The sequence below is a fragment of the Apiospora marii genome (genome assembly GCF_038362585.1).
Source record: "Apiospora marii strain CBS 49790 chromosome Unknown utg000005l_segment0_segment0, whole genome shotgun sequence".
Classification (NCBI taxonomy): Eukaryota; Fungi; Ascomycota; class Sordariomycetes; order Amphisphaeriales; family Apiosporaceae; genus Apiospora; species Apiospora marii.
The window spans coordinates 5,460,927-5,485,393 of NW_027117377.1; the positions used below are offsets into that span (position 1 = coordinate 5,460,927).

Here is a 24,467-nt window from a genome sequence, read left to right on the forward strand (position 1 = left end):
CAATACACGGCTGGCCGCATAGACGATTCTTTCTTGTTCATGAAAAGAACGGTGCTCAGGTATTTCCATACATACAGAACAATGAATCAATCAATCTTCCATTCTAGAAGTATTGGATGGAAGCCTCGGGAGAACTCAGAGCAGGGGATAAATAGCGTGGTAACATGCAATGGGCTGGAAACGGGATGGAATAGGAAAAATTCCAGATTAGCTACCACGAAGCTATGTCCCAAAGTCGTTAGACTACCAATGCCAATCGCAGCGTTGATTTCGGGGGGTCTCGAGCCAGTATCCCGAGCGTACGAATCCCCATGGCAAAAAGGGCAGCAGTTTTTACTGCAAGTGGATGGTAGGCCTGGTGTTGGCACGTTGCACTGTTCGTGGGGTTTAAAAGCTGATGATTTGGGAGTTTGGGAGCTTGGTGTGGTCTCGGTCCCTGACGCATCAATGCCATGCTCAATGTAAGGTACGCCGCATCTGTAACATTAGGGAGGTAGTCAGCCGACACCGCTGTGGTCAATATGCTCTACGAGGTATCCTTATAGAGCGTATGACATCACCGACATTGATACGCATCCAAGTGGCTATCTAGACAGGTACCTTGTCTGAAAGATCACGCACTTGCTATGGCGCTGGCAGCTGGCTCCTGGACGATATCATCAATCAATTAATGTTGCGAGGGACAGTGCAGTGCTGGATCATGGGCAGGCCAATGCATGTTTAGCTGACCTTTCAGGGGAGGCGCATTGGGCAGGAAAAGCCCATGCCTTCTGAGGCTGTTAGGATTTAGCGGCAGTTCTTGACTGATCGAATCTGCAAACCGTTGGGTAACGCAATCGCTTGTGACATACTGCAACCTGTCAGGCTACTTGCCCATTTGCAACAAGGCGGTTCGCAAGGCTCTTCTTGACTTGGGCAGTTTCTCCATCAGATATGGGGGACTGTGACGGGAGAATCAACAAGTTCGTCCCATCTGGGCTTCTTCTTCTTCGTTGCCTGCACAGCACAGGGGTTGAGCGATTAGTGGAGGTGCCCTGAGTGTTGCTGCTAAAATGGTCGGCTGTGGCGCCCAACCACCCACCGATTCCCGTTCTTGCCAGCAGCGTACAGCGCACCAGCCTCATCCAGGCCCACTGTGGGGACGGCGGAGGGCGGACAGCAGCACTTCTTCTTCAAACTGCTCCTGTCACTGACATGTTCGTCGGGGATCCCATTGATTCCAATACATCCGTCCCTTCCTTCACCTTATCGTCGCAGAGGTTATGGGGTCGACGGGACCCGAATACTACACAGTAGTTTTATGGTTATTATACGTCTCTTTTCCCATCTTGTTTTTGATGCCAGCCAATCTCGCGTATCGCCAGCGCGGCTCCCATGCCCAGGTAAGTCTGTCAACTAACGATTGGGGAGAGAGGAGTAGGTGTCGCAATGACCTCATCAAGCACACGCATCACACACGCCTGCCGCTGTTGGTTTTCTCTCCCGTTTGCGTATGCGTGCGTTACACCAAGCAACCAACGTTCCGGCTGGTCACCTCAGCTCACCTACTTAACCTTACGTTACCGTACAGTATTAGTATTCATTCTTGGGTTCACCAAAAACAACAACAATATCACGGAAATTGCGTCTATCCACCTGGGCCCCCGTCGAACGAAAAAAGACGGACGGCCCCCCAGCGACTGGTTGACGGGGCATCCCTTAGGCTTGTCCTAGTTCGGCCAAGCTTCTTCTGTCCGTCCATCCGGCCCGTTACGAAGGCTCCATCTCCCTTTTCTTACAGATCTCAATAAGGACAAGGACGTTGCCTGCCATTGCCACTGGCACTGTAGCGTGTCGGTCAGCTACTCACCACATGGCTTGGCATTGTCTATTGAAGCAAGTCTCGTTCATTTTCTCGTGGTCCTGATTCTGATGCAGAAACGGCACGCCCCAGGTCGTGTTTGCGTGCTAGTTGTGCGCATCGATGTTGGATCCCGCCGCCCAACGTGCGCATCTCAAGTGACCGCTGTTCCTAGATTGCGGTAATCGACTATCGCCAGATTCGGCGGCCCTCGACCACTCGGGATCTTCCAGGAAATCTGGTTGGTGGAGACCCGGGAAATGCCCTCCTTATTGTCATCATCTTCTCTTTCATCATCACCACGAGTTCGGTCTGTCTGGTTCTCGGCCAATACAACATATCGTCATGTAAAGAGAGAAAATCTCGTCGATCAGCTTCAATAGTAGGTGGGGACCCATTTCTCTCAGTCTCTTTCTGGCGGAGACAATATCCACGATTTCCTCTTTTCTGTCCTCCCCTGGCGAATGAGCGCGGTCGAGCCCACTCGGAGGCTGTGAGACATACATACATTGGCGGCTGGTTCATATGCCCGTCATGGCCTGTTCTTTGCCGGCTTCCCTCGAACCAGCTGTGAGCAGTCCCCGTCCAACGGTGAGCGACCGCGCCTCAAACTTGCCGGCCTCATAACGAACCAGGCTTCGTCTTCTAGAAGCAAATCCCCCTGTATCATCCCTTGCTTAAGCTCTCCTGACTCTGCTGGGGATCTGCCGCTAGCCCCTCACTGCCCTGACCTGACCCCTATTCTTCTTTTATCGCCTGACCTTGCTGCTTGGCCCAAGCCCACGGTATTATGAGTCACATGACCTCGCGTGGGCGGCGGCTCAGCACGCAGTGTTCCGGGGATGGCGCCTATTCGCCCAGCCATCGCTGCAAGCAAGCGCCACCGACCGCCTAGGTTGTCGTTGCTGATTCGATTCGCATTGCCAAATGTAGATCGGTCGTATTGGGGGCGAAAGCAACGCGTGCATACGGATACATACGAATGCACCTACTGCCTGCGAGGCAACCACGAGCCACTCAGCAGCTTGTCGCACCTGGTCGCCGTCACAAAGACCCCGAGCACTCGCGTGACCAACACCACTGCTCCCAAGCATTCCTACTCTGTTCAGACTCCCCACAGAAAACCGGCTGCAATCTCGAGCCAACAATGCAATGACCTGGAATGCAAGTTAACTTGCCTGTGCCTTGGTGCATCCCGAACTATGTGCGCGATCCGTTCTGTTCGGTACGTTCAATTGTCAGCGGTACATTTTCCAGGCGCAGCAAGCGCACCCAGTCCAACGGTGAGAGGCATCTATTCCCCGGATGCCGACTGGACCTCTGCTGCCTTGTCATTGGCTCGCCCCGAACGAATTAAATATTACAATTTCCCGTCAACCTGGTCGACTCCGGCTTTCGTTGTCCATGGCAGATTCAACTCCTCTTTGCCTTGCGAATCGTTGGATTGCGATCTAGGGTTCTGATTCCTGGTAGACCCCACCTGCTCGTACCAATATCCCGTTGACGACATGGATCTGCGCCGAGACTGCGACCCTCTGCTGCGGACGGCGTGCTTCGATCTAGGATATATGCCGTTGGTCCCCTAGGCCAAGGGACAGGCGTCTAGCGTTCCAACCGTACTCACTTTCCGGCTACAGGTACGAGATACTTGGTTGGGGGCCGAGACGCGTTATACAACATCGATATTGGCAGTCGTATCCGAAGCATGCGTCGCGTCGGCGAACCAGTCGACGAGCATTTTGGCTGATGCTGTTCGCACTGCCCCCCCAAACCCCATGCCCTTCTCACTCGACTTCTTCTGTGCCCTTTCGCCAGTCTGGCGGGGACCTGCAGAAGCCACATATTGCATAACACCGCATCCTGCAGTCAGCCCCCTTGATCAGATCAGTCCTCGTAGCAGCTGAAGCACCGTAATGGACCCCTCGCGTAAATACGGTCGGTTGGCTTAGCCGAGATGCTGCAGTGCGGGCTGCTGTGGCAGCTGCATCTAGCCTTGTACAAGGAGAGATTCACGTGTGTGACCACCAACCATGCCCCATCGCGGGCTCAGCTAGCTAGCGTCGAGCCGTACGGGTCACGAACAAAGTAACAATACCTACCTGGCCGCTGACAGCTTCTTCAATCGGGACACGCTGGCCCCTCTTTGCCTGCTCCACAGCAGCGAGTATCCGATGGAACGGGTCGGCCAGTGGTTGGCTTTCTCTGATGAGTGCTAAGTTTATTGCGTCGTATATTGTGGTCGGCTGTTGTGTTTAACAAATCGGCTCCTCCCCCAATCTCCAGCGGGTTTGATTTGGGTCCAACTTGCTCCATGAAACGGTAGATTGATCGCTTGGCCGCCCGTCCAATCGGTATCCAGCCGGATGCGTGTCACCGCACGACGCTTGCCGGCATGTTTGATGGCTGAGGGAACGGGCAGGTACGGGGTGAAAACGAAATTCTCCAGGTTTGGTTCGCCGATCAAAGACATTGGCTCCCGCCGTTCTACCTAACATTGCCTCGTGGCTGCTGCTCGTGACTAGATAGTCACTTGATCAATAATACCCCTGATGCGCGAGAGGGCTTTCTCTCCCTGCCAAGCTCGTCCGCCAAATCTGATTGTGATTGCGCCGGCACTCCTTACTCGCAGTTGGTGATGGCAGATTTCGGTGTGATAAATTGCGCTGCCATGCAGCAACTCGCTTATGGCTATTTAGGCTGTCTGCCTGCACGGCGAAGTGACTACACATGAGTCGTCGCCAAGGATACGTCCGTTGCGACGTTTCTTGCGGAGAATGAATCAGGACTGAGACCTCTTGGGGAGCCCAGCTAACCTAAGTCCGCAGCAACATGTCTCACCTTTTCCCTCGCGGCCGAGCAAAATGGGCCATAGCCCAAGTCTTACCTTTTTTTATACATATGTGGTCAGTAACCCCAGGCAACTGCGCGGCTTGTCTCAGACTGGTTGGCCCGCTTCTCAATATGCCATGCGTCGAGAAGCGTGATCCGGGGCGGCATGGATGTATGTACGCACCCGTCCATCGTGTTTATGGACTTTTCGTGGTTGGCTGCATCGATGGTGCCTTGCTCTTCAAGCCCTAGCACCGGAAAATGATGCTGTTTCCCCTTATCTGAGCCCGCAAGCTTTCGTCTTCGTCGGTTGATGTCTTCATCCAGCTGTCGACAGGACGCAGGCGCTGAGACTTGTGGCTGACATGGGTGTTGCTAACGATTTGACGCGATGTGACTGGCGCGATACAGAGACCGGTATGCATTGCGTCATTACGAACGAGCGACGAGGCAGGCTTAGGCCGGTCTCAGATACTGGCGTTCTCACTGTAATCTCTCGTCTCGGTGCTCCCTTTAGCATATCACGGATAGATGAACGCCATCTTGAGATGCTGTGTGGTGTCTGATCTGATATTTTACGTTGACGGCTTGCTGTGTGTTGGTACTTCATGCAACATGTCGTTTCATCTTCTATCTAGCAGTAGATGCAATGGGTACTGCTCGGAGCCGTTCGTCCGTGGTTGACGCATCAAGTCGACCCAAGCATGAGTTGAAGCGAGCTTCATAGATGTGCCTGGTGTTCCTGCCGGCACTCGGTGGTACTGTCAAGACTAAGAGTTGGTCCATCTACATCAAATGGTGGTCAGGCGAGAGAGCTCACTGTCGAACGAGCAAGACGACGATACATGTGGGAACTTGTGTGCAAACCGAGACGCCGCTGTAGCGAATGTTGTTTATGGACTGGCCCCGTTCCCAGCCCCCTTAAGTCGTAGCATATACTCCAGTCATCTTTCCTACGCTTCTAACCGTATACAGGTACCATGTAGGCTTGTATTCATGCCCAGCAAGAGAAATCAAAGCTCGGAAACAGAGGATATCATGAACAATTCGAGATCAAGAAACAACGTAGATACTGATCCAGCATCATCATCACCAGCAAGTCGGCACTAATCCATCTTATGCGTTAAAGCCCCCTACCGACCCCGTGAAGACCCCCAAGAACCATCCGACGTCCGCGTCCCCTCAGCTGCTGCTGACCACGACGCACCGGAAGCCCCTCGACTGTGTTGATGATATCCGGGACTCCCGCCAGCTCCATCGTCCTGCTGCGCCAAGGGAGCGTACGTCCCGCTGGACGGCCGCGACATCGCCGCCGGCGTCGGGCTCGGCGGGGATACGGGCCGAGCGGTGGATGAGTAGCCGCTGCTGTACCGGGAAGTCGGGGGCCGAGGTAGCGTGGTCGCGGCATTTGCCGGCGGCGACACGATACTACCACCACTACTACTGCCGCCATGGCCGAGGAGTGGGGAATTATTCTGCAGACCCAGACCTGGCAGCTGGGGCGTGGACCCGGCAAAGCTGACGGCGTTGCCGGGGCGTGGGGTGCTGACGTTGCTGGCGCTGTGGGTAGGGGTGTGGAACGGAGAGACCTGGGAGGAGCCGGAACCACGGCCGGCGGGCGGTGATGCTATCTGTTGGCTGGCGCCGTAGTATGCGGTGTCGGTCTTGTTGTCGCCGGGGGCGGCGTTGTTGTTGAGGGAGGAGTAGTTCTGTTTGGGGTCGTAGAAGATATTTGAGTTGTTTTGGATGGGCTTGTCATCGTGTGCGTGTTTGTACTTGCGTTTCTGGGTTACTTTCTCTGTGTCTGATGTTAGCGAACGCCTGTCTGAATTGGGAGTTGAGCCCTCATTCCATGATTGCAGTATGCATTGATGCCACATTGTGATTTGCTTCGGGTAGAAATAGGGGCCGTGAACAGGGGGTAGATGGACTCGGGGAAAACAAAATGAAGAAGAAGAGGACAGACATACCGCTCACGGACTGGGCAATCGTAAACAGGATAAAGCCGCTCATGAAAATGGGCACCAGCTGCCCAAACGAGGACCAGTCGTTCTCCGGGTTGATGCCATTGTCCGTCTCCATCCAGCCAGAGCGCTCGACCCAGTCGCGCAGTTGGAAGATGTAAATAATAGACTTGACGACGGCGATGGCGCTGACGACGACGCCGCCGGTGAGGTAGGCCAGGTAGCCGAACGAGACGGCCTTGCGCAGGCGCGTCCGGGGCGGGAAGACGCGCGACATGCGCTTGCCCAGCGCGCCGCGCCAGCCGGCGTGGTGCTTGTTTCGGCGGAGGTAGCGGATCGCCTCGGCGACGATGGCGGCCAGGTAGAAGAGCAGCAGGATGATGTACCAGTTCCAGCCGTGGATGGTGTTGCCGGGCGTGGACTGGTTCAGGTTCTTGGCGAAGAAGGTGTTGGCGTCGGCCGTCGTGTTCCGGAACGTGTCCTTGAGCGGGGAGTTGCCCGTTTCGAAGCACGCCGCGGGTAGAAACAGCAGGCTCATGGTCTCGTTGGCGGGCGGCACCTCGGTCGGGAACTTGATGTCGGCGTCGGCGGCGTTCTGGTTCACCATGAGCAGGCCGGTGACGATGAAGACGCCCGTGACGCACAGCACCCGCAGCAGGGCCAGCAGGGGGTACTGCCAGTAGTGGCGCACGACGGTGACGGACATGAGGTGCGTCGCGCAGCTGATGAGCATCATGTTGCCGACGATGTTGTAGTGGTAGGCCGAGATCTTGCAGCCCTGCCAGTACCGCAGCGTCAGGGCGTAGGCGGCGCCCGTGAAGACTTGCTGGTCGCTCGACGTCAGCACCAGGCTCTCCAGGATGTCTGTCAGGCTGATGCGGTCCGGCTGGGCGAGCTTCTCTCTGTGGCTGTGGTTAGACACTGTTGGGTCCCCTATTCCCACGCCCAGGAGGTGATCCCGACTTACTCTTCCGAGCGGGTCGACTTCCAGCTCATCGTTTTGGAGAGTTGCCATATGACGATAAAGGCGCTGGCGGCCAAGGCAAAGCATGTCACCCCGATGAAAACTCCGACAATCTTGGTACCTGATTAGTTTATCATCGGCAGGCATTGAGGGTGCTCGAGATGGGGACGGACGTACCCCAATTCCAGCAACATCGGGATTGCTGGGAAACGCCCCATACTCGAAATCAGACAGCGAGTGATATTTCTTGGTTTCATTGTTATAATCTGAGTGGGTGCAATCGATTGTCACATTGTAGTGGCTGCTGCATTCGTACACGGAGACGTAGGCGCCCATTTTGGCCACAGACGGTACTTGGCCAGTAACAAAGATGTAATTTGCTAAGTAAACACTGGGCTCTCTTCAAGGTCTCGTATCTAAAAACAGCCCAAGAGGGGGCGCCCGTCGAGATTGATATATCCGCATTGGTAAAGAGCCCAGAGATCTCCGCCGCCATCTTGATGCAGCAGAGACAGACGACAAAGATAACTGTCGCAACAGAACCCAGAACTCTTCCCCTCCTTTGGACATGTCAGCCCAGCCTGCTTGCAATGTGACACAGGCGACCCCTGCCAGTACAGGTGGTGTATCAATTCTCCAAAGAACCGTTGCATCGCCATGCATGTTATCATGCCGTGCACACTGCCAACAATCCAATGAGACGGAGTCTGCGTGCGGAGAAGGCTGGCTCAGCCCCCAGCTCAGCATCTATCAATGGCGCTATAAATAGCCTTCCCAGAGCCTTGCGAATTCGAAGCCGGGTAGAACTTTTAGGGGGCTGGGGATTATGTTTTTGCTCTCAGCCTGACATGCTTCTCATCAGTGTCGGAACTTTCGGCTTGATAGTGGATGGCACTGGGTCAGAAGTGAAGAGGGCAGGAACGGACCGCTCGCTTGAAGCTACAGCAGGACATCTCATATCCCCCTGCGTGTGCTGAAAATGGCGACGTCTTATTGGCCGGTTGGTTGGCCACGTTCAGCGGCCAGGGGCCGGCCCGCATAATCGGCAAACGCTGCTGCCCGAACAAAAGCCCCAGCTTGAATGTGATAAAACATGGGTTCTGATCGTCACGTACTGCAAAAGCCCGGAACTTCCCCCCCCCCCCGGACCGTCGCCAATAGATGCCCGTTCCAGACAGCCAGCCGCCCCTCCCTTCTGGTTTTGTTTCATGGAGAGCAGTGTAACATTACTGATCAGATTCTGATGGCTACTTTGGGACTCCAACCAACCTGTCAGCGCCCCCCTCAGCTGGGGTTCAGTTGGCATAACGTGCATATGCAAACGGCAACTAGACACTCTAGTGTAGGCACGCAAAAGGGTGGTGTGCATAAGTCACCGTGATAAAAATGGACCATTGCTGTGTCTACTGTAAACGCACGTGGTGAGACGGGTGAGATGTCTTGGCGAGAACGGCTGGCCTGATTGAGATGCGCGATTGAGAGTGTAAGTGCCGGCAAATGGTTCGTAGGCAAGGAAGCTGAAGCTGGTAATGTTGCAGCGACACGAGTCAGGGCGCAGCTGTCTGCCACCTGCCACCAGCACATTTGTGTCCCCACGCCAAATTTGCATTTGTCTAGGGCAAAGACTATCCTAACCTTATCATGACGACGTGGTCGGAGGGCAACGCGACACGCACAAGTACGCCTGACGAGGCGGCCGATTCGGAATCCGAAGGACTGGAGGCTCTTTGGGACGAGGAGGCTCTTCGGGACCAGCACCAAGACACGATCTCGTCCCAAGACACGATTTCCCCGTCCTCGTTTCATCCCTTCGCTCGCCTCCCGCCCGAAGTGCGAAATCAAATCTGGGACTTGGCCCTCCCTCGACGGGTCGTGTCAATCAATGAATGCCTCTGGAGCAAGGACTACCATGTTGTTGATGGCAAGTATATCATTACGAGACCTCGGGATAGGTATGCCACCTATGTACTGGGGTTTGACAGGCGGCGCTATGGGCCGCCAGGCGTCGCCCACGCATGCCGGGAGGCGAGAGCCGTGGCCGGCGAGGGGAGAGTGGTCAGTGTCGACCAGTACAGAAGTATCCCGGAGGAGTATCTGTCGAGACACGAGCTTGCCGAAGATTGGGTAGAATACACCTGGTTTGACCCGGAGCGGGACACTCTGTTGGTCGAGCTGGACTATCCGAATAACACCTCTTACCCCCGGACCGCCTTCGAAACCCACGCGATCCAGGACATCGAGGAGCTGGCCAGCTGCGTGCGCCATGTCATCATCACCGACTGCCGAAGGAACGATCCCCACTGCTTCATCGAGGGCCTGTTCAACCCGCGGTTCTTCCCCTGCCTTCGGACGGTAGGCGTCGTCTCCCGCAAGGTGTTTGCCGAAGGGTCCATGAAAGATAGGTGTTGGTTCCTCCAAGAGGCTGGCAGGGCATGGTCGCGAGACGACCACGACCTCCTCCTCCTCGAGCTCGCCGAGGACAACACCGCCGACGCCTGCCAAGTCGCTGCGCTGCAGCGCCAGCTCCGGGCCCTCTCCACCGACGACGGCGCGGTGGACGTCCTCTGCGAACGGCTGGCCCTGCTGCAAGAGCCCGCCGTGGGACCTCGACGCGCCGGCGAGCCCATGGGACGCGACCGCGCGGCCAACCTCCGAGAGGAGTTCGCCATCCAGTGCGCCATGTGGACGCCCCTCGTCGGTCTGCGGGGATTCGGCCTGTTCCGGTTGTCCCAGGACGAGGGCTCCGAGGTAGACTCCTGGCCCGTGGTCTTGTGGCATGACGACTACCAGGAGAAGGGCCTGGCTTGGGTAGCTGTGCCCCCGCCGGGACGGGCCGAGTACGCTGCCTCGCTGTGTCCGAGGATCTACAAGGTCGCGTGGGTAGAATGATATGTAATTAGTAGATCTATGCGTATTAGAATACCAAAATCACTTTCTGCTGTTCAAAAACTACTCCTCATCAATCCTCTTGTGGCCCCCCAACTCCCACCATCGCTCGAAAAAAGCCATGTCCTTTTCGCCGGGAGGGGGCACCTCCGGCGGCCACGGCGACGACTTCTCCGACAACAGCCATCGGTTGATTAGGTTCCATCGTTCAAGATCCTCCATGGCTTCTTCGGGCGACTTCACGTAAGTACCGTCACGGCTTTTGGTTCCAAAAACGATGCGAAACGATCGTCTTTTGACGGCATCCCAGGGGCTATTCTGCAAGCCATATGTAGGCGAGCAATCGCGAAGTTGGCGCCTGTAGACCAAAATCTCCTCTTCACCGGGAGGGACTACTCCTCCCCTGGAAAGCAGAAGCTGTAGGAGGCGAAAATAACCCCGGCTCCATGCGTCGAGGCGGCAGGAGCCATCACCGGGACATTCGCCCCTACATTTACACCAGAGACCACGTGCGAAAAGCCCATTTTGGGCTTCTTGCATCGCACGTTCGGTAACCTCTGCTCCGTGGCCAATTAACCATGTGGCCTTCTTGATATTCAAATTAGAAACGAGCCTTGTCAGTGTCATGGTTAGGTCGGCACCGTGTGCAGCCAAAATTTCGGCCAGGTAGGGAACCAGCTTGGAATCCCACGCACACGGTAACCTCATGAGCCATTCCAGAGGGCCGGTCGAATCGCTCGAGTTTTCCAAGGACCGCTGTATGACCTCTGGCCCCCCTGCGTCAAGGAGGAGCTTGACGCAGTTGACCAGTTTTTCGAACTCTTCATCGCCACCCGAGATATGATATCCGTAGAAGCACGCACGCAAGGCACAGCTATCAGGGTCCTGGTCGGCAAATTGATCTGCTCCCAAGCCAAGCAAAGTCCTAACCATCTCATGATCATGTTTGCGAGCCGCTAGATTGAGGACGGTAGTAGGATGTAGCTTGTCCTCTGTGTTCTCAACCATATTGATGACTTCGGGAATGGCTTGGATGATCGTAGGGACGAGTGGTTTCAGACCTCGTCGGTACAGAAGCTGCAAGGGCTTCTCAACCTTGGGCAGATATTTTAATCCCTGAGAGCCAATCGATGGCAATACACCTGGGAGACGACCAAAGTAGTGCGAACACGGGTCGAACAGCGTCCTGACCAAGGCGGTCAATATATCTGGGTAACTCTGTACTTCTATATCCGCTAGCGTTATGAGACCGCGGCGCATGTTGTGGGCGCAAACTGACGGATGTTCCTTCCACGGGGTGATGATGGGTGGATGCAAATCACAATCGATGGTACACAAGTAGTATGCAAGGCTTGACTTGGCGATATGCAACCGTACCTCGGTCGGTTCAATGCGCCAAACCTCTTTGGTTCGTGGGGAAATGAGAAATTCGAGTAGAGAGAAGTGGCACAGGCGGACCCATTGGTAACCATACTCAACAATATATACCGTCACCAGACCGGGAAGCCAGCGAAGTAGATCCTCTGGGGCTGCGATGTCCAAGTCATGATCGTATAGACTTTGAACCTCGACGTTGTCTTCCGAGGGCTCGTAATGGAAGACTGGTTTCAGTCTAGCGAAAAAGACGAGTGTCTTCATGTCTATATCCCCCTCGAGGTAAGCAAGCCATTTGAGCGCACGAATCGTGATGGATGAATCCGGACTTTGCTGGAGTGCTCGTTCGTAGACCATGTCGATGTCGTCTGGCAGCTCGTCAAGTGCCGCTTCAATCATGCTGATTCTGGTGCTGTGGAGAACTTCGAGCTGCATTGCCACATATTGGAACCTGGCTTTCCCCGTTAGCTGATGTTGTTGCCTGAGTGTAATGTTGGTATGTGCTGGTTTCCGTACTTACATTCCTTGGGATTTCTCCAAGAGAGCCGTGCGAACCTTTTGCCTTAACTCGAGTTTCCAATAGCGAAATCGAAGACCGCTCAGTTGCGCGTCGATATAAGCTTCGATATCGCTGCCTATTTCCGAGGCACGGAACTCGAGACTCATCTGCGACATGGGGCTCGAGACTGTTCCCTTGTCTTCTGCATCTGCGACAGCGTAGAGATAAGATGCAATATCGTGCTCGCGGCGGCTTGTCATCAACACGTGTAGAGGGGAGACACCCCAGCCTCGAATCTCGTGAAGGCACTGCAGCACCTTATCACGCTCATAGCCACTCTGTGGACACTCATCCAAGGCGTCCAGCACGATATACACGTTGGAAAAGTCCTGGACGGCGGACAAAAGGGCCGCCTGAAGGTTTTCTGCCGGAGGGACTTGGTCAAGATCTCGAAACTTGGACAGCTGGCGCAATGACTCGGGTGTGTCTGGCCGGCCCTGGCAAATCTGAGCTATGATGGACCGAAGGAAGTTGGTTCTTATCTGTTTAGCGGGATCGCGGAAGTCGAAGTAGAAATACGCCACGGTGTTGTATATCTGATCGGGGCTTGCGGAACAGTGACCCTGGAGATAGTGAATCACAGTGGTGCTACCAGTGGTTTCAGCTTCGATGACGGATGCGCAACTAGTATATCGTGAAGATAAAAGGATACGTACCTGAGAAATGACTTCCCTGAGCCAGCTGCGGAGCCCCTAACTGTCAGCGTTTGACGTGACGATCTCCAGACGCCCTCTTACCTTTACCATGCAACCACAAGAATGAATTGCCGTTAGACATCCAGCTGCGGAACTTTTTTTCTTCCAGTATCCACTGGCCTGTCTTCTGCGTATGTTTGTCGCGAGCCGCCGCATAATTCGTCGAAGGGTCAGCCACAGACGACAACCAGCGCAGTAGATCAGACCTGTCTCTCTGACTCTGCTGTTTGTGGATAAGCTTTTTCATCCGCGACAACTCCAAAGTGACAGCATCGACCGCGGAAATACGTTGGCGGTGCTCTTGCTGCTTTGCCTCCCACTCCTCTTGCAGCCTCACGTCGCGCCAGTTGTCCTCGATTTGTGCAACGGAGGCCTGCTGAGCCTTGACGGCGTCGATGAGTTCGTTCCAGTCGTCCCACTTCGCGACGCCCTTGGCAAGTCGCTTCGACGTGTCGCCAGCAAGGAAAACGTAGCAAGTGATCTCAAACCTCAAGATCTTGACGTATAGCAATCGCAGGCTCTCTCGGTAAACAAGATGAGCCTGTTCAAAGTCACGCCTTAGAGCCTCGCCCGCAATAGACTCGTATCTTCGATGATAGACATGCTCGCGCAGTTTGCATTGCCTCAGCACGGTGGATAGGTATTCAAGTCCTTTGACGCGTGCCTCTTCACCCTCGCTGGGGTTGAGAACAAGCTGGATGTGGCGCCAGTTAACACTCGGTGTTGATGTGGCTGGTACAGAGAGAACTTACGGGAAGCAGCAGGCAAACTCCTGCCCAAGCCAGGGATGCTGGAGGACTCGCTTCTACCGCGTTTCCGATGAAGCTTTTGGTCGCTGTCATCACATTAGAAGCTATAATCAGTTGCTTACACCTCCAGACTCACATTGAGTGATGGCGACAGCGGGCTCGATAAGAGCCTTGACCTTGAAATCGTACCCCCGAAAGCGGAGCTTCCACTCATTCTTCTCGATCTCCTGCGCTTGGCGCTCAATGAGAAACTGCAACCGCTCATGCTTCCCATACGGCAGCTCCGTGCCCGGTGGCACGGAGGTCGCAGCCGATTCGAGTAACAGAGACTCGTATCGCCGTGCCAGAGAAGCGGTCTCGGGGTTCTTGAGAAGCTCGTCCCATGCTTCGCTCCACACAGAGGATATTGGCGAATGTGCTGGTTTAGTTGAAGCCGTGTTTGGTTTCGAGTCTGTATCTTTGTCTTGGGTATCCCAACTTGGATCTGGCAGGATACGAGGCGTCTCATTCAATTCCGAAATCGACGGATTGGGCGGGCTTGACACCGAAGGAGTCGAGAGACTTGAGCTCAAACGCTTCTTCGATTGCGCATCGCGCCTCAATCTCGACTCGACCTTCTCTACAAAGCTCATCTTGCACGTGAGCTTGATTATGTATATCGTAGGTTGAAGTTCATTGGAAAGGCAAGAGAAAACGCGGCCTCCCGACCGAGAGCCAGAACCCGAAGTTAGAATGTGTCCCAGCCTGAAGTCACATGATCGTGACATCTAGCATCCAATCACCTACAGCGGATATACGAGAAAACAGGGGGTTGCTGCAAGGCGGGTAGCAGGCACCAGCGTGTAACTACCCCTCACTGACAAGACAAAACGGCCACTCTGATGGGCCACTTCTCATCCGCCAGGGCGATTGAGCCCACCCGAATGTAACATCAAAAGCAAGGGAATAGTTGAAGGAGGCATGGGAGGTTCACAAACTACCTAAAGTGACACTCCGGGGACAGCCTGTTCTAAGGGGCATCAGTTCGGGGTCGTTCCGAGAGTCTAATTCTAGCTCGGGAACCTTTCAGGGGTAGCTTCTGCTGCAAAGATGATATTGGGTTTGAGTCGTCATGGATCCCATGTCCGGGGACCGTTCCGAGCAGAGCTCGGGATGCTTTTGTGTCTGGCATCGCAACAATCACAGATTCCTGTAGAAGGCTCAATGACTGAATTTGATTTCCGAGACTAAGTAGCCTTTAAGATTGCTCTTAATTCAAAACGGATACTTCATGTCCCCCTTAGCCAGCGTAATAATCTTCCGCTGCGTAAACTCCTCCACCCCCGCCATCCCGCCAAAGCGCCCATACCCGGAACTGCCCCCGGTCCCGCCATTGGGCACCGTCGGCTCGAAGAAGATGGTCGACCCATTGACGTGACACGCCCCCGCCCGCATCCGCCGCGCCACCGCGAGCGCCCGCATCACGTCCCGCGAGAAGACGGCGCCCGAGAGGCTGTACTCGCTGTCGTTGGCCAGCCGGACAGCCTCCTCGTCGTCGTCGCCGCGGAACTCGGTCAAGCAAACCAGCGGCCCGAAGCTCTCGCGCCGAAAGATGTCCATGTCGGGCGTGACGCCGTCGAGGATATGGGGACCCATGATAGTCCCCCGCGGCCCCACGAGGTTCAGGTCCCCGAGCAGGAGCCGGGCGCCGGCCCCGCGCGCGGCTTCCAGCATCTCCTTGACGCGCCGCGCGTGCACGGGGCTGAACAGGCCCGAGATGGAGACGGTGTCGTCCTCGGCGGGGTCGCCGACCTTGATTTCGGCGACGCGCTTGACTAAAAGCTGTTTGAACTCCTCCGCGACCGACTCGTGCACTAGCACCCGCTCCGTGGACATGCAGATCTGCCCCGCGTTGGCGAGCGCCCCAAACGCGACGGCCTCGACCGCGTCGCTCAGGTCGGCGTCCTCGAGCACGAGGAGCGGGGCCTTGCCGCCGAGCTCGAGCACGCACGGCTTGAGGCACGACGCCGCCAGCCCCGCGATGATCTTGCCGACGCGGTCGCTGCCCGTGAAGTTGACGTGGCGGACCGCGGGGTGCTGGACGATGTGCGCGGTCGCCGCGGGTGTCTGCGCCGGCGAGACGGGCAGGTAGTTGAGGCAGCCCGCGGGCAGGCCGGCTTCGTGCAGGGCGCGGACGACGAGGTTCTGGCTCTTGGGGGAGAACTCGGAGGGTTTGAGGACGACGGTGTTGCCGCACATGAGGGGCATGCAGACCGCGCGGGCTGTCAGGTTGACCTGCGCAAGGAGATGGGTTAGTCGGAGTCGGTTCCGAGACGACATATAGATCCGGGGAGCGTCCCGAGACAAAGATAAGCACGTACCGGTGCATTCCAAGGACTGATAGCAAATACGACCCCCATCGGCTCGCGCTCGACGAGGATCGTCATCCCCGGCCGCTCTGCCGGGATAATCTCCCCTTAATATGCGTCGCCATGCTGGCCACCTCGCGGATCGTACCGGCGGTGCCCAGGATATTAACCCGGACCCAGCCCCTGGTGGCCGAGACCTCCGACGACAGGATCTCGGGCGCGTCCTCGTGCAGGTACCGCTCGAGGATGTCGGCGGCCCTGAGGAAGATCTGGCGCCGCGAGGAGGGGCTGCTGCGGGACCAGGGGCCGAAGGCGGCGGCGGCGAAGCTGATGGCGCGGGTGCAGTCGTCGAGGGTGGCCGAGGCGCAGTCGTAGAGCTTGTCGCCCGTCATGGGGTTGACGACGGGGAAGGTCGAGCCATCGGCGCTGGGGGTGGCGGAGCCGCCGAGGAAGAGGTGCTGGGGCTCGTGGATTGATGGCCTGACCTCGGCCAGGGGTTTGGCTTCGTTGGTAGTCGCCATGGTCGATAAGCAGCAGATATATACTTCAGCTAAACATCAGAAGAAACCGAGCCGCGGTCAAGAGGTCAAGTGGGATGATATGTGGTCCTAGGTTGAATACGGCTCCATGTTTGTGTCCGAGGGGTTGACTGGCTTGAGTGGGGCATTGTAGAAAATAGCCGGATGCAACCCGATGGCGACCCCTGGCACAACGGTTGGTTCAAAACGACCGCGACAGTGCCGCATGGTACGCTTGCGGAGTTATGCAACTCGCGTTAGCTGGTCCGATGTCTGTTGGACCTTGAAGATCTAGGCTAAAAGTACGACCGTAGAGAATGCCGTACCGTAAGATCCTCATGGCCAAGTTTTCCTTCAAGCATTTAACCCACGTGGTTGAGCGTACCTAAGTAGTTCAGCATCCTGGAGCAACCGATCGTGACAGGTCTCCTCCAAGCAAACGCAAATCTCCAACCCCTCGTCATTATCATCCCCACCAGCATCTCCGCCCTTCTTTACGGCCGCCCGCGACGGTAGCACGAACACGTACCCCTCGAACTGCGGATGCGGCCACCGCATCGCCCTGGGCAGCCCGAACCCGAAGTCGTGCTGCTCGTACGGCGTCATGGCCTGCCAGCTGGTCCCCGCGAGGTCCATGCCCAGGAACGAGTCCATGGCGATGGCGATGTAGCGCCGGTCCTCGAGCCCCGCGACCCACTCGGGCAGCTCCGCGGTGTACTGCGGCGTGATAGTCCGGATGGACTCGCGCACCGCGGCCGCCAGCTGGGGTAGGTTGCTTTCGTCGTCGGACCGTACCAGCTCCTCGATGGAGCCGGCAGACACGCGCGGGAGTGCCACCGCGTTGCCCAGGAAGCGGTCGGGCAGCGGGGGCTCCAGCATGCTACGCGTGTTGACCGCGTGCGCCATGATGACCTCCTTGCTCATCGCCGGCTTGAGGAACGGCAGCTTCGCCCGGGTGATGGTCTTCCAGAACAAGGCCATGATGCAGTCGTAGGTCGACACCCATTTCCCCTCATCGGCCTGGGCGCACGCCGCCTTGAGCTCCGCGGCGCGGCTTCGCGACACGTGCCACATGCGGATCTTGAGGTTGGGCATCACGAAGTCGGGCGGCGGGGCCGGGGGCGGCGCCCCGAGGTTCTTGAGGATGGGGAACTTGCCGTCGAGCTCCTGCCAGCGCTCGGCGCTCGGCTTGGGGGCGCTGAGCTGGTCCCGGGCCGTGTTGGCCGCGTCGATGGGCTTGAAGGGCTCACCGCGCGAGGCCGCGGCGGAGTTCTCGGCCCACGTCGTTAAAAAACCGTTACAGCCGGGTCCGTCGGAGCAATTGTGGTGGATGGCGGCCGCCAGGATGAGGCCGCCCTCAATGAAGGTGATCTGAAAGGTGGAGATGACGGTCGCATCGTCGTCGGCATTCTCGCCAAGCGGCGAGAAGAGCTGCTTCTCCGTCACGATCCTCGGGAGGACCTTGTGGCCGTCGATCAGCTGGACGGGGAAGTCGTTGGCCTCGAGGTACTCGAACGATGGTAGGTCTGCTTTCGGTGCCGAGGCATCTTTGACGAAGAGACCCACCGTCGAGTCCTCCTTCTTGGTGACCCACATGCGACCGTTGGACGCGTCCATGCGCAGCACCCCCGCCATGACCGGATACTGCCCGAGTGCGAACGCCAGCCCCTGGGTCAGGTTCTGCACGATGCCGTCGCGGTCGGCATTCGGCGGCAGCTCGAATATCTCGGCAATCTGCACGTAGATTTTGGGCATGGTGTGGTCCATGTCCGAAAGCTCAAAACGGTCGACCCCGCAAGTCTCCCCGAGGGGCTGGATGCGTATCTCCTGGGGTTCCATGGTGCTGTGTCCTAAGTGCCGGGTGTCCCTCTTGTTCGGGTTAGCTCATCCAAGACGGGGAATTTGAGAAACCGGGTAACCCGTTCGGGGAAGAGATCAAAGAATCGACAGGAAACCGTCCTTTTCATCACCCAGCAAGCCGGTAGGGTGGACGGGCATGTTTTATGTGAGGTGCAGTCCCCGCCTGACGGGTGATCCATGGCAGGCATTGCGCACGTAGAAGTGGGTAACGGGTGATCCAATTCCCAAAATAGAGAGGCTCGGATTAAGAAGGGCTATATATGTGGGTCGGTAACCATCCGAATACCCAGGACGAACCAGTGCCGCGAATGGCTGTCAAATCACCCATCCTCCACATTTGCTTCCCGAAACATCTAGCCCGCACCCGGCGTCGTGTCACAGGTGCAACCAAGGTGTAAAGATTACGAAATGCCCTTCTCGGCATATTCACCGAGAAGATCTTCTAGAACGCTTGGCCTCTGCTCGTGAACCTGGATGCCGGATTTTTGTCGGCTGCCCCTTTTGTGAAGTTAGTCTGTCTCTGGGGAGGAAAGTCCCCACCCACTCAACCTCTACGTTTGACCGTCGAAATTGACTTCGAACAAGGCAGTATCTCCCATGCCGGCACCTGACAATTTCCTTCCCGTTCCTATGGCTTACTCACATGTATGCAATTGATGCCTATACCGATTGTAGCTTATCTGCCAAAACGAGAGCAGATCATGTGCCTTTTGCGGGTCCATCCCCCTGTCTGAATAATGACCGGACCTGGCTCGTCGGTTTCCCTGGTACAATCCCAGGCAAAACAACGACCCAGTGTCTCGGCATGCAACACTGGGCACGTCATTTACTTCGAGACTGCCGTTGACGACACGGCTGTGGCTACACCGTTTCGCTTTGACCACGGCCTTGTCGGTAGGCTTTCCGAACGTTACATAACTGGCGCCCCCCAGTGCATTTGCGCCTCACCTTTCTTGTTTGGCCTTCCATCTGATCTTGGCCTTATTAATGACGACTTCTACCGAAAACCCAGCAGCTACCGTGTCGACTATTCATCATGCCGGCGTCGAGGGACCAGTGGTCCTGGAGAATATGCAGTTTTTTGTGTGGTTCGTCACCATCCCGGTCGCGGCGCTGTGCATGGCGTCCGTCCTGGTCCGCCTCTATACCCGTCGATTCATTTGCAAGTCATTTGGAGCCGACGATTGGCTCATGGCAATCATCCTTCCGGTATGGATGGGCCAGCAGTCTATCGCTTGGATGTGGACCATTCTTGGTGGCGGTCTGTAAGTTGACGAGTTTGGGCACTTGACCTTCTCTTCCTGAAGCACGTGGACGCTTGCTAACTGGCATTGAGTGTAGACATATACGAGTCGTCCCTGCCGAGAATGTGGCACGGATCAATTTTGTATGTCCCCAAGCCTCGAGCATCCCACCACGCTCGGCTGAAACCTGAGGGAGGGTGGCTGACCGTTGCCGACTTTAGTATCTGTTCGCTGAGGAGTTCTACTACCTCTTTCTGCAGCTGCTCATCAAGATGTCGTTCCTCTGCTTCTATCTCCGAGCCCTCACCGCTACGATTTGGTTCCAACGCGCAGTCTACGCCGTGATGGGCCTTGTCTGCTGCCAAACGGTCGGGACCTGGGCCTTCTACGGCCTGCAGTGCATGCCCATCGACGCCTACTTCCATCCCGAGTCGTACCCCAACCGCCGGTGCATCGCGTCGAGCCTGGCGTATTACCTCCCATCCGTTGCTGTTAGTAGACCCTTGATTTCTTTTCTTTTTCTTTATTCATATATATATATATATATAAAGCGTCTCGGTCTGGCTGATGTTGACATACCTCCACCGCTTAAATAGAACGTCTCCGTCGACGCCATCATCTATATTATGCCCATATTCCCGATCTGGAGCCTGCAAGCCTCGCTCCGGCGCCGCCTCGGCCTCATATTTCTCTTCACCATGGGCGGCGCCGCCGTCGCCGTCTCGCTGCTGCGCTTCATCGTGCTGTGGCAGCTGAGCAACACGGCCGACGTCACCTACGTCTTCGGCTCCGTCACCATCGTCACGTCGGTCGAGTTCGCCGTCGCCATCATCACCGCCAACATGCCGGGCGTTTCGGGATTCCTCCACTACCTCCAGTCTCGCGGGCAGACGGAGGAGCAGGGGCCCGGGCATGATCAGCCGCGATCCATGGGCGGCGACAGTGGGTTTGAAGAGGGCGGCGGCGGCGGCGATGATGTGTACGGTGGTAGACGCGGGTCGGAGACGGTTCGGGACAAGACGCCGAGGAAGGTGAGGCATGACACGTTGAACAGTGCGTTGGAGTTCTGGTTCGTAGATCACAATAGCTGGAAAGGGGCGGAGAGCCAGGAGACGTTGACGGCGTATAGCCCAAGAGCAGCATTCGAATTGCATGAGTCCATAGATAGAGAAGAATGCCAGTCGAATAGCTGAAGTACTGCACGTTTATGACATCGTGAACTGATTATGCCAGTCGAATAGCTGAAGTATTGCATGTTTATGACATCGTGAGCTAATTATGTCCAATGTCCAAATTGCTACCAAAAGAGTGTGCACCACTACGTTTACCCTGGACCTAATACCACCGTAACCAGTGAGTGAAAACGTTATGAGTAACAGCCCCACCAACTCCGAAAGGCACCAAAGAAAATACCATTGCGCGGCTTACACCATCAAACAATGCGAATGGTCTTGAGTGGCCAAGAATCAGGTTCGTCGTGTGGCGCGAAGATCATCCCTACCCCAACCCGCCGATACGTTTCGTCCTGTTCGGGCTCCTGGGTGAGTAAAAGACCAAGGAAACGTTTCTGAACAAGTATTGCAAGGCCCATCAGTAAATAGAAGTTAATCTTTGGCCACCGAAAAACTTACATAGTCAATACAACCGCACAGTGAACTCGATGATGTGTTGGATGTGATATCATCCGACAAACTTGATGGTGCACTATTTATATGGTCAGTAATTTAACTGTCTCGAAAGTAGTATATATAGAAGCTGGGGAAACGTGGCAGGAGGGCGGCGCTTCTCATACCTCCGTGAGTGATCACAGTCTGCCACCGTTGTTAGTAGCGGGAGGAAAAAGACTGAGTGGTATAGATAACCATCAAAATAAGCTTTTCCTTGAAGTCTCAGTTCCGGAGACTCCAATGATTCGGTAAGATAGACATTGCACGGCATTTGGGGTGCCATATCTGATGTTTCGTCCGACAGGTCTTGGAGTGGTTGGGGCGGTGTATCTGAGTCGATGATAGTGGACAAATACCGCATGACCGTGCAGCCATTGGTCAACAAGTCGCCAGAGTCCAGAATGTGGAATTTGTCATGGGTGACGACAGGTGCCATAGGAAACAAACGAAGTGAGAAATGACCAGCCCACCAGGCTTTGGTACCACCTTTTGAAGCCCAAGACCACGAGGGTACCTCGACGAGGTCCTCTGCGGGATTATATGCGCTTGACCCATCCTTATTCATCCAGAGGAGTTGATCAGGAAGCTTAGATTGAAAGATTCCTCGGTTATATTTATCCCCGGTCTTTTTCTGTAGCTCGGTGGCGTACCCCTGTATTGCCATGAGGCGATCAGATTTGTACGTAAGTTGCCTTGTTGTGTAGTGATCTAGCACCGACTCCCAGCCTGTATAGAATAAGAGATCTTTGTGTCGGTTTCTTTCATCAAGCGTCAGCACTTTGCAACTCCAGGACGGGCCGCCGGGCATGAAATGAACAGCCCTTCTCGCGAAGAAGAGTTCTTGCAAAGTCCAACCCCTCCTTTGGAGTGGCCCAGTGCATGGTTGGTTGTCTTCCCCGGGCACTTGGGCACATGCGTGGATCAGCCCCTCAACCTGGCCGTTCTCTGTATAATAAGGAAGATCAATAGAGTCCAGGGCTCTGGGTTGGATAACAAAGCAACCATCTTGTGCACTCACTGAACCAGAAGCAGCGATTACAAGAGAGGCATTTTCATATGCAAAACCCATTTGGCTGGCTTCGGATTCCCAGTCATGAACGTCATCTTGGATGATGCAAAGCCCGTCAATCCAAAGGTACCTCATACCAAGTACACGGGTCAGTCGAACCGCATCTTGGAAGGTTTGAGGTAAGTCTTCAAAGTTAATCCCTTGGAGACGATGTTCGAGAGTGTCTTTCTTGGTAAGAAAAGTCTGCGTGTTGGCGGGACCCCAGCAATAGCTGAGTGCGCAGTATTCCCCTCGGGATCCATTGCTTTCCAGAAGGTGAATCTTGTTAATTGCCCCGGTGCCAACATCCAGAACACGAGTAGGTAGCTCTGGGCCTCGTTCCTCGTCGACCTGGATCCCGGCTATGGTATTCCTGCATTCTTCGTGCTGAAAGCGACAAGTTGCAAACCAGGCCTTGTAAAGACACATCGCCTCTGCAGTGCTATCTGAAGCCAGTGGTGGGCTGGTGCTAAATAAGCTGGATTCAGAAGCAGGAGTTCCTAATGGCAGCTAGTTATAAGATGGTCAATACGTTTTCCGAGAGTTTACACATACCATCATCTGCCCAAATGATTAGGCCTTCCGTGCTGGATCTTGATACAATTCTTTTTTCAACACGCACGTAACCTTTGAAATAACAAATCTGACCCGCCAGATCTTCCCAGGCACTCAGCTCGAGTTCGGCTGATTCGTTCATCTTGGTCAGAAGAGCCTCTTCATACTTCGAATCCTTTACCAAAGAGGGGTAGATATAGAGGACACACAAGGAGCAATTTTGGTCATGTTGCCAATCGCCGACCACAGAGACGCTGCTCCAACCTATATGTGAATTGCCCCCCCATCCCTGTACGCACGGGATGTGTTTAGCAACTCGTACCACAGCCTTTCACAGTTATTACACAAGCCCATCGTGAATTGATGGTGTGTCGTAACGTGCGATGCTGCAGGGACAATTCTATATCTTGTCAAGATATCTGTCTGATGCGCGTCCGGGGTATGGAATATAGTATCAAAGCTAAGCGATGAGAGATGTGAGATGAAGGAACCTGGGAAGGTTCGACGCCGGGAACCAATATGAGCGGCGGTAAAGTAATCAGGGTGATGTGTCTGGGCTTGTGGGTTGTGGAAGGGCATTTATCAGGTTGCTTCTCATATGGGACGCAAGGATGAAAAGATGAGAAGGTTGGGATGATTATTGTCACGTGAAATTAGGGTGCGTCAAATTTTCAAGAGTCATATGTTCTTATAATCAATGGGTATCAGTGCGAGAAACGACTATGAATAAGTTTGTGCTGCTGTCCTAGATCTTGATACATGTCCCAGGCTAATTTGAAAGGTGATGAGGGCTGATCAGCAATACACGCGTTCTCGGGCGATAATGATCAGGTTGCATTTGAAAGCGGGGTTCACCGCACTTGATAGGAAGGCTTGGAAAAAGCAAGCAAGTACAAGTTACTAGGGGTGTGTAGAACAAAACTCCAAGTCCAATTAAATTCCTCAGAGCGTTCCAATTATATTACGTATCGCACGCCAGTGCCCCTTCTACATGCCTTGAGACACCCATCACGGGCATGACATTATGTTGGTGGAGGCAATTTTTGTGCTCTGTGTAATTCCCTCCCGACATTATCCCTTTCTTCCTAGTTACTGAGTAATTAATACAGTGTGCAGCATTAGTATAGTGAATTAAAGACTTACCCTGGTCAACTCTCTAGGCAATGTTGCTATGTACATGTCGTCATATGTCTATTATAAGGAGAGTTAGTCATACACACTTCATTGTTACCCGTAGTTCGTACCACATTAACATTAATTGTTGGATCGTTGAAGAGAGATCTTAACCACGACTCCAGAACACGTTTGTGTAGACGGTATGAATTGAAATGAACTTCAACCATGATGAGAAAGAAGCCCGGTAAGGC

The 24,467-nt window shown here is 55.1% G+C and overlaps 6 protein-coding genes across 6 annotated transcripts; 2 read left to right on the forward strand and 4 right to left on the reverse strand.

Annotated features, from left to right (window-relative positions):
* Positions 1-5,802: 5,802 nt before the first annotated feature.
* On the reverse strand, positions 5,803-7,933 carry PG985_009603 (uncharacterized protein; the record flags this gene model as incomplete). The annotated part of the gene is made up of 4 exons (XM_066829371.1): positions 5,803-6,467; positions 6,640-7,535; positions 7,601-7,718; positions 7,771-7,933. 4 exons carry the CDS (start codon positions 7,931-7,933, stop codon positions 5,803-5,805), a joined length of 1,842 nt encoding a protein of 613 aa, XP_066684283.1.
* A 1,305-nt stretch (positions 7,934-9,238) lies between these two features.
* On the forward strand, positions 9,239-10,486 carry PG985_009604 (uncharacterized protein; the record flags this gene model as incomplete). The annotated part of the gene is made up of 1 exon (XM_066829372.1): positions 9,239-10,486. One exon carries the CDS (start codon positions 9,239-9,241, stop codon positions 10,484-10,486), a length of 1,248 nt encoding a protein of 415 aa, XP_066684284.1.
* A 60-nt stretch (positions 10,487-10,546) lies between these two features.
* PG985_009605 (uncharacterized protein) lies at positions 10,547-14,492 on the reverse strand (the record flags this gene model as incomplete). Its single annotated transcript, XM_066829373.1, has 6 exons — positions 10,547-12,308; positions 12,378-13,004; positions 13,073-13,112; positions 13,154-13,805; positions 13,864-13,946; positions 13,997-14,492. 6 exons carry the CDS (start codon positions 14,490-14,492, stop codon positions 10,547-10,549), a joined length of 3,660 nt encoding a protein of 1,219 aa, XP_066684285.1.
* Positions 14,493-15,114: 622 nt separating this feature from the next.
* On the reverse strand, positions 15,115-16,729 carry PG985_009606 (aldehyde dehydrogenase; the record flags this gene model as incomplete). The annotated part of the gene is made up of 3 exons (XM_066829374.1): positions 15,115-16,134; positions 16,221-16,315; positions 16,357-16,729. The coding sequence occupies 3 exons, from the start codon at positions 16,727-16,729 to the stop codon at positions 15,115-15,117; spliced, it is 1,488 nt and encodes a 495-aa protein (XP_066684286.1).
* A 351-nt stretch (positions 16,730-17,080) lies between these two features.
* Positions 17,081-18,565, reverse strand: PG985_009607 (uncharacterized protein; the record flags this gene model as incomplete). Its single annotated transcript, XM_066829375.1, has 1 exon — positions 17,081-18,565. The coding sequence occupies one exon, from the start codon at positions 18,563-18,565 to the stop codon at positions 17,081-17,083; it is 1,485 nt and encodes a 494-aa protein (XP_066684287.1).
* A 1,008-nt stretch (positions 18,566-19,573) lies between these two features.
* PG985_009608 (uncharacterized protein) lies at positions 19,574-21,023 on the forward strand (the record flags this gene model as incomplete). Its single annotated transcript, XM_066829376.1, has 4 exons — positions 19,574-19,851; positions 19,928-19,973; positions 20,052-20,321; positions 20,427-21,023. The coding sequence occupies 4 exons, from the start codon at positions 19,574-19,576 to the stop codon at positions 21,021-21,023; spliced, it is 1,191 nt and encodes a 396-aa protein (XP_066684288.1).
* Between the last annotated feature and the right edge of the window lie 3,444 nt (positions 21,024-24,467).